This window comes from Pyrgilauda ruficollis, unplaced genomic scaffold (genome assembly GCF_017590135.1).
Source record: "Pyrgilauda ruficollis isolate IOZ18807 unplaced genomic scaffold, ASM1759013v1 scaffold22, whole genome shotgun sequence".
NCBI classification, from domain to species: Eukaryota; Metazoa; Chordata; class Aves; order Passeriformes; family Passeridae; genus Pyrgilauda; species Pyrgilauda ruficollis.
Window position 1 is genome coordinate 6,334,531 of NW_024521428.1, and position 18,397 is coordinate 6,352,927.

The 18,397-nt window shown below is 37.0% G+C and overlaps 1 protein-coding gene across 2 annotated transcripts in view; it reads right to left on the reverse strand.

The window, feature by feature from the left end:
• Positions 1-18,397, reverse strand: part of HERC2 (HECT and RLD domain containing E3 ubiquitin protein ligase 2) — a 102,918-nt gene that overhangs the window by 40,647 nt on the left and 43,874 nt on the right. For both annotated transcript variants that reach the window (XM_041468549.1, XM_041468548.1), the window contains exons 27-51: positions 17,605-17,819; positions 16,603-16,735; positions 16,379-16,506; positions 16,061-16,256; positions 15,326-15,462; positions 14,641-14,814; positions 14,414-14,550; positions 14,178-14,329; positions 13,590-13,781; positions 12,564-12,751; positions 10,695-10,887; positions 9,910-10,092; positions 9,153-9,337; positions 7,359-7,506; positions 7,070-7,266; positions 6,608-6,838; positions 5,813-5,948; positions 5,145-5,288; positions 3,594-3,736; positions 3,120-3,387; positions 2,809-2,951; positions 1,320-1,418; positions 1,056-1,224; positions 819-944; positions 55-163 (exon numbers count right to left, since the gene is read on the reverse strand). In XM_041468549.1, the coding sequence (XP_041324483.1) occupies positions 55-163; positions 819-944; positions 1,056-1,224; positions 1,320-1,418; positions 2,809-2,951; positions 3,120-3,387; positions 3,594-3,736; positions 5,145-5,288; positions 5,813-5,948; positions 6,608-6,838; positions 7,070-7,266; positions 7,359-7,506; positions 9,153-9,337; positions 9,910-10,092; positions 10,695-10,887; positions 12,564-12,751; positions 13,590-13,781; positions 14,178-14,329; positions 14,414-14,550; positions 14,641-14,814; positions 15,326-15,462; positions 16,061-16,256; positions 16,379-16,506; positions 16,603-16,735; positions 17,605-17,819 (4,126 nt within the window). The remainder of the gene's footprint in view (positions 1-54; positions 164-818; positions 945-1,055; positions 1,225-1,319; positions 1,419-2,808; positions 2,952-3,119; positions 3,388-3,593; positions 3,737-5,144; positions 5,289-5,812; positions 5,949-6,607; positions 6,839-7,069; positions 7,267-7,358; positions 7,507-9,152; positions 9,338-9,909; positions 10,093-10,694; positions 10,888-12,563; positions 12,752-13,589; positions 13,782-14,177; positions 14,330-14,413; positions 14,551-14,640; positions 14,815-15,325; positions 15,463-16,060; positions 16,257-16,378; positions 16,507-16,602; positions 16,736-17,604; positions 17,820-18,397) is intronic.

Genomic DNA, 18,397 nt, shown 5'->3' on the forward strand with positions numbered 1-18,397 from the left:
AATAAGATAAAGGACAACCTCTGCACACTAAGATAAAAGTAAATCATCACTTACGTGACTCCAGGATGAATGCTGGGAACCAGTTCCATTTCTGACAACAAGCCAGTCCAATGTGACTGCTGAGGAAAGTCTACAATAACATCTTTTCCATTGGCACTAAATGCTGTGACAAAAAATGTGGAGAAAACACAAGGTGTGGCAAATCTCTATAAAATGAAGCTGAAAGTCCTTAGAGTAGTATTCCATTTAAATTTTTCTACTCTGATTTTTTCAAATTTTTTTTAGAAGCAGCTCCGAAGCAAGCACGTACTTCTAAGCACAGATACAGTATGACCAAAATCTGCACCTCTTCGAAGAACCTGTGTTCCACAGATTACTTCAATAACATCCCTTACAGCCTGACACCAGTGCATCCCACTTTCTCCTCGCCTCCTTATGAAGCTGTCAAGCTTCAACTCAACTCTCAACTTCAACTCTCAAGCTTCCTTATGAAGCTTTCAAGCTTCAACTACTTCTTAAAGGAAAACCATTTGTGGTTCATCCAAAGTGAAAATGAGAACTACAACAGGAAGCTGCACAGATGCTTAAAGACTTCTACTGTGTGCAAATGAAGTGGCTCAAAAGCAGATGGACAGGCTAACAAAATGGGTTGCCACAGAGCACACATCTACGAATTCACCACAAACTTCAGATGCATTCTCTATTCTCTAACATCATACAACACTCCACAAAACAGTGTGATTTCTAAGTGTGTCTAGAAGAAAGTCTGCGTGGTCTTGAGTTTCTTACCTCCCCATGCCCCACGTTGAACACATTACCTTTGACGATGCCCACGCTTCGGTGAGTGACTGATCCCCATTTGTATTTGGGAGTGGTGACAGAGCTTTTCACACGCACTTTGTCACCTATCTTGATATGGGAGGCAGAACTCTGGGGTGGGAATCCTAGCAGATGCAAGAATAAATGGATAGTGAGTGGGTTTCCCCCTCCAAAACTACATCTCCCTTAGTCTACCATTCACTTTTTCAGTAGAAAGCAGTCAGAAGTGAACTCACCTAAAAGCTCAACATGGATATATCTGACCCAGTAAGTACCACCCTTTTGTTGCCAATCACACTGCACGTTCAGGTCATGCAATCCATCTCGATCCAATTTAATAACTTTGCCTACATCTCCTTCACAAACCTCCTCATAGGTTCTGCAGCACCTAACCATCATCCCCACCTAGGGAAAAAGGACAATAGAATGCAATCGATCTGTAAGGGCTTTCGTACCAAGAGGAAAGTAGTTTCTATGTTGCTTTTGATCATCATACTTACCTGAATATTCTCCCTAACATAGACAGCATAGTCATCATTGCTTAAGAAATCAGCTCGTTTCTTGTAGGTCTGGCTCTCTGTTACAACAGCACCACTTGACTGGAAAAAAGTCCAAAATAAATACGAAACAATTACAAAATTTGTTTTCAATTCAGATAAATAAAATTGTTGGCAAAGACTGAAAATAACCCTACAAAAATAAGCCCATAAAATATTCTCAGCTCCATGCCAAAATGGGAAGAAACTTCAACAGGTTCAACTCACTGTAAGGGTAACATTTATGATCTACTTGATTTTAAAATTTACTTTCCAAAATTACTTATCAAGGAGCATAGATAGAAATTTTCAAAATGTCCGAAGGAAGCTGCAAGTTGCTTTTATGAAACCTGATTGCCAAGGAAAAACAGAACAGAGAGGATTTGTCACTACTCTAATTAGCCTTGAAGACAGACATTCACATTACACTTCCTAGGGCATTTGTTGGGAGAGAAAAAAAAGAAGTGGTGAATGGTAATCTCTAACCTAAAGCTTACTAACTTTTCTTTAGATAGTACAACGAGATTTAATGTACTTCTTTAGAAAAACAAGCTAAAAAAATGAAATTGTTTTCATTAAAAATTATTCCTTTCAAGATTTGATTAGCTTTTTTTTTTTTAAGGGAACTACTGCATTCCAGCTGTAAGGAGAATTTTTAGAAAACTTTGTTCTGTCCTGAGTATTAATTTTTTTTTAATTAAAGGCAATATATAGCAGTTTTTCGCTGCAATTCTGATAAGGTAGCAAAAGCATTCAAGTTAACGTCCTTCAAAATATAATGCATTAATTTAAATTACAAAATCCCACACGTGCAAGAAAACTCAACGTAAGTCCTTCAAGGATAAACAGAAATATGAAGCCCATTTAATTTTATTAACGAGTCCTTTTTTGAAACAGTTCTTGAAAGTCAACAGAAGACTAATATAAATTCATACTAAAGCTATCACACTCAATCAGCACTGTAACAGTAATTTTACCATCAGTAAGTGGAAAAAGTTTTTATAAGGAAAAGGCTAAGTTATTTAATAGACTTTTTTGCCATTTATTCACTAGTTCTTAAGACCTTCCTTGTAGGTAACATATGTTTGTTTTTCGGACCAAGGGAAAGGAGGAAGGAGAACTCCTTTACTAATATTACACTATATCATCAACTATTTTTGTAGAATCTGTCAGGGCATCTTGAAGCATCTATCAGGGATACTTGGAACTACCACCAGTGAAACATCTACCTGCATTCTGCTCTCCCCTGTGCTAACTCACAAAGTATTTATGGATTATTCTTGGTTGTTTTATGTCATGTCTTAGAAACACAGGGCAAACATGATCCTTGTTACTGTTTTGGAAACTTGGGACAGCAGGTTATCCTTGTACTCTCACCATTTTCCCAAAAAGGGAAGAATTACAAAATTTACAGCTAGTTAGCATAACGTAGGTTTACTAAGTTAATACTCACAACAGGACAAGCAGCTTCAGCTTCTTCCACTTCTTCTGCTATTTCCTCGTCTGAATATTCATCGGAGATAGTATCAGCATCAGAAAGATCCGTGATTTGAACATCAGGGTGATCCAACAACCAGCCAACTAAGGCTTCCACTCCTACCACAGAAAACAAACTCATTTTGTCTCCAATCTCTTTGGATTTTCCAACATTGTAAAGATTATATCCAAAAAGAGGGTAACACCTTCCCTCTCCTAAGTACTGTTTTAATCAGCTTGCAACTCTTCTTCTCCTTCTAATGTTATTAATTGTACTAAACAAAATACCTGGTAATCCAGAAGCACTTCCAGAGGTTCCTGACAGAGATTTTAGGGCAAATTCTATGTTTTTCCTAGGAAATCCCATTTCCATAAGTTGAACTACAATGGGGAGGGGTGGAATTGGAGACTGCTTGCGTTTCTTCACTTTTGTGGGTCGGATATGTTGCACTGTGATGGGTGTTGTAGCTTCACTAGAGCTGCAGTCTTCAAACAGTGGAGTTGAAGGATGTGTAGACTCTACAGCCAGATACTGGCACACTGCCAAAGCAGCAGCCTAGAGGAGAACAAATCAATCAGTCCAAGCAAAACAACAATATTTTAGTACATTTGTGTATGTGAACATGCATGCCTTAAACATTATTTGCCCCAAAGGGTTCAGAGTAACTTCTTTTTTAAACCTATAGTTTAATAAGCTTCAAATGGAATGCAGATTATAAGGAGTTATTTCTTAGGTTACTTAGCAGAAAACACAGACTCTACCTCAAGCTCCTGTTTGTCAAATATGGCTTTCACGGGTGATGGTTGTGTAGCAGCTGACAAAAGCTGCTGCAAAAGGATCATGGGAGGCTGAGGTCCTTCAGGAGACATATCTCCTAAGTCTGGAGAGGCAACTGCTCCATCCTCTTAAAGAAAAACATTATTTTAACCAAAACCATGTAACACAGTCAACCAGAAGACTTATTCTAGGGCTTATTGTCATTTCTCACATATTTCTTCTCCAGAGATACAATGCATTTAAGATTAAGCCATATGTACCACAATCTCAGGAGTGTACCACATATGTACCACAAAAAAAGCAAGTAGAAAATTAATAGATAAACAATATATTTATTAAAACACACCTAAGACATGCCTAACAGAAACTACCCAGTAGACAGTGAATTTGCACCTTGTGTCTTTTGAGCCCACCTTTTTTGCAACAAGGCTATTAGCAAGAGGTACTTCCAGGATAAACCACTTGATATAGATAACCAAGGATTTTAGTGATCCCAAAACCATAGTGCTTGCTTTCTGAATTTCCTTCAAAATATAAGCATTCATAACAGGAGTTATTTTCCCTATAATGTATCTCTTGGGAAGAGCTCCCTTTAGGTGTTTATTGTCCCTTCAAAGCAGGATACTTTTACTGAACCAACTTGCTCACAATTCTGCACCTTTCATATTTAATTTTGTATTCCTCTTGGCATAAACATTCATGTTTCCTAAATCTTTACTGTGACTACCACACAACAATGTTCTCTCTTCATTAAACAATAATAAAACAATTAATAGTCCTCAATATGCATTCTTCTGGTTAAAAAAGTGTTATTTTTTTTTACCTTTAAAAATGAAGGTAAGAGTGAAACACTGCTCCATTCCTAAAAGAACCCTGTAGATTCATCTACCCTTGTAGATGACAAGAAAACCCCACAAAAATATTCATATAAGAGACACATATTACTGTATTTAAAGATATTGCATGCTTCACAAATACCCAAGGAATTAATACATACTCCAAAGGCACTGATAGCTATCCCAAAAGCTGACATAGTTATTGTATTTGTTTTTGTAAGTAGAATGCAGGTAGAAGAAACAATTCAAATTATTAGAACTACAGCTCCTTCAACTCCTTTAATATTATGATTAAGAAATTATATTTCTATACTTGTTTCACTGGAAGCTGCAAGACACTTGAAGTAAAATCAATAGCCAATTTTAACTTTTGAAGCAGAAAAATAAAACCACTGCAAAAAGTATTAAGTATTTTAAAATTACTTACAAAGCTTACCAACTACAGAAGACCTACAAATGTAGCTAACTCCAGTATTTCAAGCTTCAAGCACTTGATGTTCTTGGTTTTCAAAACTTAAGTTAAAAAGTCAAAATCTTTTTTAACATAGCAGCTTAAAACATGCATGAATTTTAATTTTTAATCTTTTGAGAGCAAACTGAATTTCTACCGTCCAACTGCCAATAGCAAGGCTTATGGTCACATACTCTTATCTACCAGCTAAATAAAGACCAGCACAGTCAGGTAGCATTCCAGAATACCTGCAGGATTTGATGAACACTCCTGAACAGCTGGCTGAGATAAGATCTGCCTGAGTGTATCCTGGTGAGAAAGCAGAGCTCGTCCGGCTTTTAGTATGTACAGCTTTAACTGCTGGCACCGCAGCAGATCCAGATCAACTTGACCTATCAGAAATATTAAGTTGCCATTAGTGCTAGAAATCTCTTGTATTAGGAAAGAAAGATTATTATTCATACAACCTCAGCCCAAACATCAGTTTACATCTTAATTCGCTGTGTACTGCTCGCATGAGTCAGTTTAAGCAGCACACGGATCAGAAGTCTGCACACACTGTATGACTCATGCTGTTAAAAACACTACCTTCCTACTTTTCACAACCTGGACAATTATACAGCTGGTGTATAACACAGTAAGTGCAGCTAGAGATATTACTTGGATCCGATATTTTAAGCAACTCAGTAGAGCCAGATCAGCCCCAAACCTTATTAACATTTTCCCATCAAAGACGTTTCATTTATAGTGCAGAGCAATTCACTGTCCAGCTAAATTTGTCTCTTGAGTACCTATTATCCAGTGCAAGGTTCCAGGACACCCTTTTCCTTGTCTATGTTTGCTGATACTAGTCTTACTCTCAGAGCATATCATCTACTTCCAAAGAAAACAAACAGCAAAAAACCCTCAACTGTACCTGAAAGACCTTGATTGGGAGATTTCATTCTTTGTTTTTCTATTTTACTTCCAGCCAAATTTACTAGCTGAGCCCAAATGGATAGCATAGGTTCAGTGAAAGGCAAGTTGTTCACATTAAAAGCCACAACTGGAAGCTAGACAGTGGGAGAAGAATCACACAAAAAAGCAGGTAAGCATTTTCCTAAAATCTTACAGAGTCATTAAAAAGTTTCAATAGTTATTAACTGCCGAAGAGGAAAAGTAGCATTTGTCTTACTGCTATTGACCAGGAAAAACTAGAGAGGATTTCTAATCCCTACACAGCTCCTAAACCTGTATTTGTACCACACACTTGCAGGTCTTCTTGGTGAGAAAGTAGAACAGAGTCAGAACAAGAAAGAACTCCAGACTCTGAAGCAGACCAAGCACTTGGCCTGTGCTTTCACTAAAGTTGTATCAACCAAACCAAGATTCAATTGCAAATACCCATTACTTTCTAAGGTTAATAAGCAAATCAAGTTAAATAGAAAGCTCCTCTCATCCAAGAGCTATAGAACACATGACAGTAACTTCAGACTTTACCTCAAATCAAACAACTCCAGCTTGAACCCCTCTTCCTTTCACCTCCCTAGCAAATGAGGATGGGATTTAAAGGTTGCAGAGGTTTGTAGGAGGACCATCTTAGATGTGCATCCAGAGCATTGTGTGTGTTGAATGTCAGTGTGTTTAGCCAATGAAGAACTAATTTTTTTCTTTGGTCCATAATAGAGTTTTACACTTTCCCAGAGTTAAAGCCTTAATAAAACAAACTTACTGGTTTCAGCTGATTCAGAGGGCACACTCTGCACGTTCGCATGTCGTAGAACTGCACAGTGATTTTCCCTTTCGGGGTGATGCGTGTCACCGTGCCTTCTCCAAATTCATCATGAACTACTTGTCCACCTAGTCTCAAGCGACTGTCTATGCCACCAATCACAGCCAACACTGCCATCAGAGCTCCCACCTCTGGATTCTCAGTGTCAGGGAAGTAGTCATCCAACACAGCCTACCAAAGAACAATAAAATTTAACTGTAGGGAGAAAACACACCCTTCTATCTGCTTTAAAATACAAAGTTAATCACATATATTTCAACTTAAAAATTACAACACAAATATATATAAAAGTAGAAAAATGGTTTCATATTAAGCTTAATATTGTTTACAAAGATTTAGTATTTATCATTTCAAAATAAATATTGCTATAAAAATGAGCTTATTTTAAAACGTGGAAACTACCCCTTCTGACTGTTTTCCTGCAAAGATGTGGGTGATGGAGGTTAGCTGAGAGTTGATGTACTTGTTTATGAGTCCATTCCACTGGCTGAGCGAATGCAGCGTCCTCAGCAGTGCCACTATCTCTTCTGCTAAAGTACTACTATGAGTGGCAGTGAGAGATGCTTGGGGCCTGGCCTTTCTCCTCCTCAGAGTAGATTCTGGAAAGACAAAGCAGTGGCACAACAGTTATGAGTTTAATGCACTTATTTCCCATACAGAAAAACAAGCCACTGAGGAAAAATTCCTCTACCTCTGAGTAGTGGGATATCCGAAGAACAAGTACTAAGCAGGCTCCCTAAAAATCCAAACAGTTTTTCCACAAGAAATTTCATGTCTCTTGACCTTTCATTTTTATCCCAGGATGGAAGTACTGCTTTCAATAAATGTACAGCAAGGATCTAAAAAGAGAACAAAATTAGTGTTATTCTAGTCTACATCACCAAATACTAAAGAAGCTCTCAAACATATTAAGTACAGAATAATGAAGTTTTTAAAGTTTGCTTTCCTTTGTATTTGTTTTTAAAATGCTGATTTATTTCCAGCTGTGGAAATTACAGAGCTACTGATCTTGAGTTTGCTAAGGGGTATTTTAAAATAAGTGGATACAGTTCAGAGCCAGTAACAATTTTACTGGTACATTCTATTAGGAAATCAATCCCTCAGGACATAAGACAAGCACACTGAGAAACAAAAACAAAGAGGAAAAATAGGAATACAGAATGGGAAGGTTTGCTCAGATTGCAGACTCAGAAATTAGTACTAAGATGTACTTCAGAATCCAAGTTTCCAAGTGTTCTGCAAAGAAGCTATAATAGTTAAAATTCAAGAGATAAAAAGCTGAATGGTGGAAGACAGGCAACAGCAGCCACAGTGACATTCAAAAGTAGCCACTGTGAAACCAGGGCCTCCAACACAGTACAGAAGGAAGAGGCTGGCATCTCTGAACCCAGACACTCAGAGCAGGACTGACAAGGAACAGGGGAAGGTGCAGCACTGCTGTATCAAAGAGCAGAGGGGGTTGCATATTTTGAGTAGGAGCACTTCAGGTTTTGAGCTTCCTCATCTTCTACCCAGAAGACCGATACAAGTGACTGACAGCAAAGATAACTCTCCTCTTGCAAACTTCCGCCAATAACATTTCTTTATAGAACTTCAAGGTCTCATCTTTTCATTGTTCTTGAGTTGGTACATGAAGAACATGAAGGATGGTCATTTCTCTTAAGTATTCCCTGAACAGCACGGATGACTCTACTGCACTAAGTCCTGGATGATAATACAAGTCTCACCACACTAAAAATACTGGCAAGAATTCACTAGAAGATCACACAAAAATGAACAGGCCTTTATGACACAAGGCTTTAGTTAACAAATGCTGATGGCTTATCAAGGAAAAGAATAAGATGATCTTTTGATCCTCAAGCCTTAAAATTTGGCAGAGTTATTCCATAATAAATTTTCTTTTCAGTCTCATGTAGAAGGCACTAACAAAATGCTAAGGAACAGCAAAAGAGGGGAAAAAAAAGAGAAAAAATTTAAAGAAGATAAGAAATGAGAAAAGGGGAAAGATGGCAAGGGAAATACAATAACAAAATAAGATGCAAAGATGTAGCTTCTTAAGAGAGACTCTAATTTAAATAATATTAACCCTTTCCGATGGAAATAGGGACAGCAGACAATACATAATTTAGTAACTTCAAATTAAATGTAACTTTTTCCTAACCATATACTTGTTATTCTTTCATTTATTCAACCTATAGGAAATACTATATGGGAGTTTCTGAAGCACAATTCTGGAACACTATTTTGACCATTCTTTCAAGAGAACAAGAGAGTCCATAGTGCCCTGAAGGCTCAAAATTCAAGAGATGTAAATTAAAAAAAGTAATTCCTAAATATGAAGAAAGTGTTATCTTTTTCCCAACTAATTAAAATCTGATTCATGGACATCTCCCAGCTGTTTTGTAAAATATACCTTTCTTTTTAGGACAACTAAAGTCTAGAAGTCTACTAATTTTATTAAGTAATTTGGAAATACACACATTACCTGTCTCTGTAGTGAAGCAGCAGTGAAAGATTCATGCCCCTCAACAATTTTCATTAACAAAGTTATCCACTGAGAGGTACTAAGAGTGCTGCACATCTGAGGCATGAGTGCTATGCTTCGAATGAATCCCAACGTGCACCAACTCCTATGCTGCTCTTTATAAACTAATTTATTTGGCAAGGAAGCTAAAAACAAAAAAGATATATACATGTAACAGTTGACTTTTTCACCAGCTACATAGTTCTCTATATGCTGCATGGTGCTGTTTTTGGACAAATCAGAACACCAAGCCATTGCACTGTCCTTATATGAACTATTAAGTTCAATTTTAGAGCCAGTAATTAATTTTATGAAATATGCCTTTAAAACAATTCTCATCATTACACTGTTTCCTTATGTCAAAGTAGTTAACAGCATTACATCTGAAATTACAAGAAAGCTACAAAAAGGAGTATGACACACCCAGTCATACTGTTGTTGCCAAACACAAAACGACTGCTAATAAATTAATTGTCTAAGTCAACAATTCATATCTCATGCATTTCTTCTGCTTTTACTGTTTATATTCTAAGAATGCACAGGATCACTTACATTACCTTTAAAGCTTAAGATTTTTAAAAGCTCTGAAAATGCTTTCATTTTCCAGCCTTTGGCCTTAAAAGGACTAAAAACTAGTAAGAAAAGATATACAAGCTTACAAGACAACAAAGCATAAAAGATGCACACAGCTCAGATTGCAGATTGCTGCTGTATATACCTGACTTATCTATTGTTCCACTCTCCACAAGCATTCGGAGTAGCCCACACAAAGTCCGAGTAGCATCACTTTGCATGACTTCAGCATGGACACCAGCAGAGAGACACAGTGTCTGCAACAGGTTCACAGTACTTGTCAGCATCATGGAAGTAGGGTGGAGATTCCTTTCAACTTGCTCTCCTTCTGAAGGGAGACACAAAAGGCAAAGGAATACATTAATACTGAGTTACTTTATTTCACAAAGCTTCTCAAACATTTTGTGAACGATTTATCATAAATAGTTTCTCTGAGATGATCTGACATGAAGAAGATGCCTTATTGCCAACTCTTAAGTAGTGCAAAATATAAACCAGGCATTTTGCACATATATTTTCAAGTTTTTTTCTAGCAGTACCCAACTGAAAGGAATTCCAAAGTGTTGCCAAGGATAGGGAAACACACTGACTAAATGCGTAATTAGACCATATAAAAAACCCACTTCAGAATGTTATTTAACATATGTTAAAATGCATACTTCCAGGTATCTGTAACTGAAACTATTTCAACTGAATAATACTATTTCCTCTGACTCATGAACATGCAACAATGGAACATCATCTTGTCTACCTTCCTTTCTCACAGTATAAAGTTACATTAAGGAAGATTCTGGTCAGAAGTGTACACCTACAAAATGAATCTTTGATGAAACAATTACTTCTGTGAAAAAAATATTTTATATTACAAGATACCAATTTTAATATTCAGCTAAAACTGTGCCTCTGCTTTTATAATTTTTTTTTTTTTACCAGAATCATCCTCAGTGTCTGAATCCTCTGTTGTGGGCTGCGTCGCAGGTGGTGGCTCAGCTAGTTTGAGATCGTATTTTCCCTCCTTTCCCATTCTGTAAGAATTTGTACTTCCAGTATCCCACTGCACTCTAATCCAGCCATCTTCTCCCAGTTCTCCAATCACACGACCCAAACCTGGTGTGGGTCCATCCTGACAGGAGAGAGAGGTTCAAGTTACTCAATCAACAACACTAATTCGTACCAAAAGCTCATAAAATAATAATGCAATTGCTCCTTTTTGCTGCTAACCTAATGATTAGGCAGTAAACTTTCAATAGGGTTTCAAAAATCAAGCATGAAGTTAGAAAGCATTTCACAATTTTCAAAATAATCACCCCAGTAAGCTGCGTGTTTGGGCACCCATTATTAGATCTCCTTTACTATGTCTTACACAAGTAGAAGTTATGTCCTACATAGTTGAGAATAGATACTATTACAGCAAATAAGTTATTCAGTTTCCTGTTAAATGGCAAATTAGCAGAGTCTCACTAATAGAGAATTTTAAACATTTCCAAAAATGAAGCTAAACAGATAATTAACATATTTTATGTTAATTCTCCAAGGCTTTTTTGGTAAATGGTCAGAATTGCACAGCACTGCTGTAAGACAGTGAAGGATTGATAAAGCTGGTTGTGAAAAACACAAACTGGGCCTCTTGCTTATCTTGCACCTGGCTCCAACAATGCCTAACAACTGAGTGATGTCTGGAGTGACACGGAGCTCTTGGGCACCCATGTTGTTTCAGCGAGGCACAGAAGGGCACTGGGGCCCAACCAAGAGCCACACTACCCCCTTCGTCGAGAAAAACAAGCCTTGTTTTAAATCCACTTCCTTCAGGAGATAAGGATGCACACAAAGATCCTCTGCTGAAAGTGAGAGAGCCCCTACTGCTGCCTCAGTACATGGAGGAGGACCGAAGTGTTTATTTCTACCTCTTCTGGCAACTATAAATTCTGACAGAAGGTAACCGAGACCCTCATTGAGCCCTCTATTAACTTAGGCACCCCTCAGGATGCAGATGAAGGGAAATATGGAATGTGTAATAATGCACATATGGCCTAAGTCACCAAATCCCATCTGTAACATGATTGTTCCATCTCATTGGGACAGGCCAAAATTTATTTAGTATAAAAGAGTGGATTCAGGGGCAAGAAAGGGCTGGAGGGGAAAAACACTGCCTGCTCAAGATCTGTTAACAGACTACATCTCTCTTCTTTTCCCAAAGAGAATCCTTTACGTGAGCTTTGCACCACCAACAGCACTGGAGCACACCTGGGAATACTGATTTACATACACACAGATACATATACACATGTGTGTGTATGTATATATATAATATATATATGTATAGTGCTATTAGATGTCTTGCTATACTTTGTGTCACAACACATATTAACACTCTGTATGTAGTTAGAGCACTTACCACCAGCAATCCTGAGCCTGCTTTTCTGGTGCTTCAATTAACCGTACTACTTGTGAATTGGGATCATGCAAGTCCTTACTGAATCCATCAGATCTACAGAACTGCACTGGTCAACTGCACTGCTTGTGCTTCTGTGCTCATGCAAGTTCTCCTCCAAACTCAGACTTACAATGCTAAACTGGGCTACAATCAGAACTCAAGCCCAGCTGCAACCAGCCCCTCTGATCTCTGAGGACAAGCTGGAATGCAAGGTTTATTTTCTGTTAAATTCCCATATCCTTAATTCAACATTTTTGGAATGTAAAATGCCCTTAAGTTTGATGGACCAGAAACTTCACAGACAATCCACTGAACAGAGACTTTAGATAATAACACACCCAAAACCTGCATGAAAGAAGTTGTACCTGATCACCCCATTTCCAGTCTACCCCTCTGACCACTCTGGTACCAATTTTCATCATGGCTGCCAGCTCTGGTCCAGAAACAGGGAGCTGAACAGGTGTAGTTTCTTTTCTTGACTCTTCTAGGACTGTGGCAGAAGCCCCATGAGAAGAGGCAATCATATCCTCTTCAATATTATCAGAACTGGGTCCTAACAAGGAAAAAACACAAAAGAGCTTTTATCCAGCTACACATGTATATATGTACCTTTGTCACATATAAACTTACAGGCACATAAACTTTGTAATATAAAAGCAGTAATGAACAGGAAAGCTGACTAGCAAGTGATAAGTCAAATACCTTTTAGAAAACTGGGGTGTAATGGTTTTGAATGCACAGAAATTGAAATACTTAATTTTGAATGAAAAAGCAAGTGACAAGTAAGAGGCATTAATAGTGATGACATAATTGGCTCAATTCTACAAACAGAATTTTTTAAAAAAACTTTTGGTGCACACTCTAGTTAAACACAAGTTACAGGAACAAATGTTTGCTATTATATAAAAAAACAAAGAGAGAAAAACCATGGCAATTTGAATCATAGTGAAACACACCAGAGAACTTCTGTAAGAGAACAAAGAAAGCTTCAAGCTTAAATATGCAGACTGGGAACATTTTTCATATGTAGAATAAATGAAATAGAGAGTAGAGACCAGGCAGTTTTTACTACTTTGATTTTAAATTTTCCATTTTTAATTTATTTGCAACGGTTCCACCAAAACTACACATTAACTGAAATTTTAAAGAAGGATGGCCAAAGCAAACACTTAATAAAAAAACCAAAAGATTGAATAAAGACTGCAATTAAATTAACCTCCTTCTCAATCATGCTTGCAGAGGTGGTTTTTGTAACAGGGTAAAGGTAAATAGCATTAAGCACTAACTTCAAGCAGCAAAGTGATTCTGTAATTTGGGTACATCAACAGGTAAAAAACACAGGAGATTTGTAAAGCCAATGCTTTCTTCCGAGTAAGAAAGAAGAACTGTACCTATCAGCCGCAGTGTGGTTTGTGTCAAGGCCAGCATGCCAGAATTGAGGAGCAGGCTCAAGGTATTGGCACCATGCTGCAGTGTCAACATGTTCAGCATGACCAGCAGAAAACGTGCTTGGGGAATGGTTCCAAGACTTGGTCCTGCTGGATTCTCATTAGTAATTGTTTGAAGAGGAACAGGCTGCAGACCTAGTTCAAACATAATATAAATAACAAAGTCAGCTGGCATTTGGGAACACAATGAAACACCTTATAGATTTGTTTGATTGATGGTTTAAATTATTTTTTATTCCCTGCTTGGCTTTAAGAAGTTAAAAGCAGGAGTTCCAAGAAACTGACTAATTTGTATTATAATACTAAAACGTTACTAATGAGTAATCAGTCACCTGTTGCTGGGAAATCAGCAATGTACTCAAACATTTAACACGGAGTCAAGGTGAGAAGGTTGGAACAGCACACAGAAACAAAGTCAAATTCTCAACACAAATCAAGAGAACTGATTTTAACATCCTAATTACTGGGAACTTAAAGCAATAATATTAGTGTAAAACAGTTTTCTCCACAGAAAACAGCAACGAGATTCACCTAGTTCTTTAAACTTTGCATTAGCATCTAGCAAGATGTTCCGGACATTCTGAATAGCCCATGCGTACAACTTCCCAAAAGTTACTTCCAGCAGCATTCTGTTAAACGGCGGGATCAGATCGACATCCTTCAGGCAGTCAGTAAGAGGCTCCCTTCAAAGAAAAACAACAACAACAAAAGTAAGTATTGTTTTCTTATTAAAGAATTGTGGAAGCAAAAGAAACAAGAAGCTTTACCCTATGTTGGCTCCTTCTGGGATAAGCCTTTGCCATCCACAGAACATGGCATACTGCACAGATGGGAGCAAAAAATTTTTAGCTGATAATTTCAGAATAGTGTCTATTCCCTCCAGACGAACTTCTGCTCTTTCCAACTGTCAAAGGGAAAAAACAAATTGTCATACTTATGTAAATTGCTAATAACTGTCATAATTATGTAAGTGGCACATTTTCGTTCATGTCACCTGTTTTAACAAACATTTTCTCATTTTTTCTACATCCACTGGCTCTTCTTTAAGTGCAAATTCAACAATGGTGTTAAGGAGGGCAGACTGTGGATACAAGCCTTGAACATTTTGCTTCAGCCATTTGTATTTGTGGACACCTGTAACTGTACTCAAAATTGGCTGCCATTTATCCTGCAAAACAAGAAGGTAGTATGTCAAAACGTTTTAAACAACTTTAAATTACTGAAAATATAAGTTATTTCATGCAAAACAATTTCCAAATTTAAAATACGGGGGGGACTTGGGGGAAAAATGAAAACTTCTTAAGAGTCAGGAAAGAACTTAATATTATTTTAATAATTATCCTGTTTACTGTTGCTACATAAAATTTCAAATGCCTTAACATTCAAAAAAAGAGGAAGTAACCCATCACAACATTTTATTTTGAAATGAAGCTTTATCTAAGATTATCAATATTTTAAAAATTAGAGAAGGTATATTCACGTATGCTAAATACATGGTACAACCTTATTTTCAAAAATCATTCCAGGCTTCACTGAAACAGCATGTAACACTTAATTATACGTCCCAAACACCATTTATCAGAACATTAAATGTCAAGTTATAGCAATCATGCTTTAGCTCATTCTTTTCTTTCTTGTTAATTTTATTGACAAGGTTGATTCAAAATCTAATATCCTACCTTGGGTGATTTGATTGGTATGGGCTTTTTATCTATAGGTACAGGACTGTGAGGTACCACACAAGATTCTTCTAAATCACTCTCTTCATTTCCTATTTTGGATTCTTCTACATCAGCAGATTCAGATTTTTTTGGCACTATAAAAAAAAAGGCTTATTTTTTCATGCAGTATGGTTAGATTATACAGCATCATGTTTTTAGGTTTGCATGATAATCTAAGCACACACAATGCTCAAGATCTGTCTGTAATAAAATGGAAATGGATTCTTGGTGAACTCTACGTCCAACTATTATCAAATTAACTCTGGTATTACCTTCAGTATGCTTTTATCTTTAACGGCAAACTTGAAAAGCCCTTGGGTGTTTGTTCACCACATTAATTTACTTCCAGTTATATCACTGTCTGACTACACTTTAGTAAAACATGATTTCTAAAAAGATGTCACTTCCAGTGGAACATTACTAAAACCAATTCAGAGGGTCTCATATTGAAGGATCATTTTTAATACACTGGAATGTGAATAAACACACCTCAACTAAACCTGACACTTCCGTTTGCCAATTCTTGCTGCAGGATCTGACATTCAACCACTGCTTTAGAAAACTTCATGAACAAGCAGCAGAAAGCAAATGGCTTTGATGCTTTATCTAAGGAGAGTCTCATATAGCAGCAAACCTTGAAATAAGATGGATTTCCATTGTTTCAAAGAGAATACAACATTAATTCTGCCTTACCTCTTTTTTTCCTTTTTTCTCTAATGATTTTCTGAGCTACCCTTCGCCATCGGGGCAAGGAACTAAGAAGTTTAAATTTGGACATTATAGAGAGATCATTGCAAACTGCAGGACGCAGCTCATTGAATAAGAACCTCAAACGCTCAATGACAGGAGCACAAACTTCCTTGTAAGAGCGCCCTTGTTCCTGATGTGTCTACAAAAGACATTGAAAGATTAAATTACTGTATAATACACATTAGAATGAACAATATATAACTTTTTGATAAAACACTTCAAATGAAAATTAATCTTAACATCAGCAGCTAAGAGGCTTACCTTAATCAGTGAGCATTTTGCTTGGTAGACAACACGACACACATCCACTACAGATTTTGGTAAGGTTTTGTGCTTTACCTGGTCAACTCCAAGGGTACCAGGATGAACAAGAGACAGTGCTACATGACCTTCATGGGAAAAGACAGTGTTTCAATATGAATTTCCAATGCCATCCGTAGCAGAGTTTAAACTGGTCAAAACAATCACACCACAAGCATACCTACCCAAATCTTCATGCTTCAGAAGACAGCACAGTAACAGACGTCCTACTTCTTCCACAGGATGCTCAGGAGGGAATGTGATTGGCGTTGTTAAGTGACACTGTTTACAGTATCTCTCTATTTGACACAAGAAGTCCTAAGAAAACACACAACAGCCTGTTTAACTTCGGTTTTAAAATACAATGAAAGGACTCAAAATACCACAGGCAGCATTTAAATAACACTGAATAATCTCCACAATCTGAACTAACATTCCTGAGATACAATATGCAGCATGTGCAATTAACACACAGAAACTACAGCCCAATCCTACAAATACCCTACATCCTTTCTCAAGAGAAACATGACTAAAGGAATAAAGCTACTACTGCTTTGATCTCTTCATGAAATAGTTAGGGTCACCTAACACAATTTTCAACTGTCTTCTGATAAATTATGATTGATCATTATCACTATTCCCAAAGACTTATTTAGTGATTTTTTTCATAAAGGAGCTGAACTCAGAGGGTTTGAAAATCCGAATGTAGTACAGAAGATAGTGCTCAATGTAAATCACATGGTTTTTCATAATCTCCACAATTCCAACCATGTGAAACCTGAACGCCAAGATGCAAAGGGATTTTAAGACAAAGGCATATGTGAATCTGACACATAAAATACACTTGCATATTGACAAAAAAACTCCATCCTAGTTCAACTGGAGGTGAGCAGAATCTCTCAATGCTACTGAAACTTGACATGAGAAGCAATGCATTACTGATTTTTTTGAAAGAATATTCAAATTTTTTAGATCTCCCACTGAAAAATTCTGAACAAATAACACACTGTTATGCCATTAAGTGACATATACACATTTTATCCATCAGTAGTACTCAACCATTCCTTTCACAAAAAGTAACTCTGAAATAATTTCTTCAATTGTTTTGCTATAACTTTTGGAGAATTTTCATCATCACTACCACCATTCAGAAACAGTATTTGTGCACAGAACTACTGAGGCCTTACCTTCACAGTGTGATCCTGAATATTATTATCCGCAATAGCTTGGAGAAAGGGTTGTGAATGGTCACTCAAAGTTAATCGATGTGTATATAGTTTTGATTTATTTGGGGTAGTGTTACCAGGTGAACTGCAATGGTCTTCATCTTTTTCCTCATTGTAACTGTAATGAATCTGACTAGTTTGCAAGCCTCCAGAAAAGATCGATGACTTCAACCATTCTAAAATAAAGAAAACACGAGTGAATCTTCTGATCAAAGATAAGTTATCAAGACTCAATTTCCTCTAATAAAATGCATTCACAGGCTTCAACAACATTTAGCAACTTTCTCATTTGCTGAAGCTTTTTCACAGGAAAAAAAAAGGGTTCTGCAACCAAAAAACAACTAACAGGGCAGCCATCATATATTCAGATACAGGGCCTTAGCAATTTTTCTGCTATTAATACTGAATTTTACCTTCTATTCACCAAACCAAGACACTCAATAAGAAAACATCCAATACCACATGATCCACTCTTAACTGATAAGAAATTGGTGAGATAGGAGACTGTGTAGCATCATTTGCTATTTTATGTCGCATACTATGAAATTCTAAATTCAACTGCTCAAAATTATCTCATCCCCATTTAAATCTTGTTAAATTACTGGGATCTTGATGCACGTGGTAGCTAATGCTAAGAATAAAGAACTCCTACGGAAGCTATCAAGACTAGAGAAGTGCTAAATTTTTGGTTAACTTATTTGTCCTTTGTCTTTTTCTTGCATGCTTTGACAAGTATTTATCACTTAATAAAGCC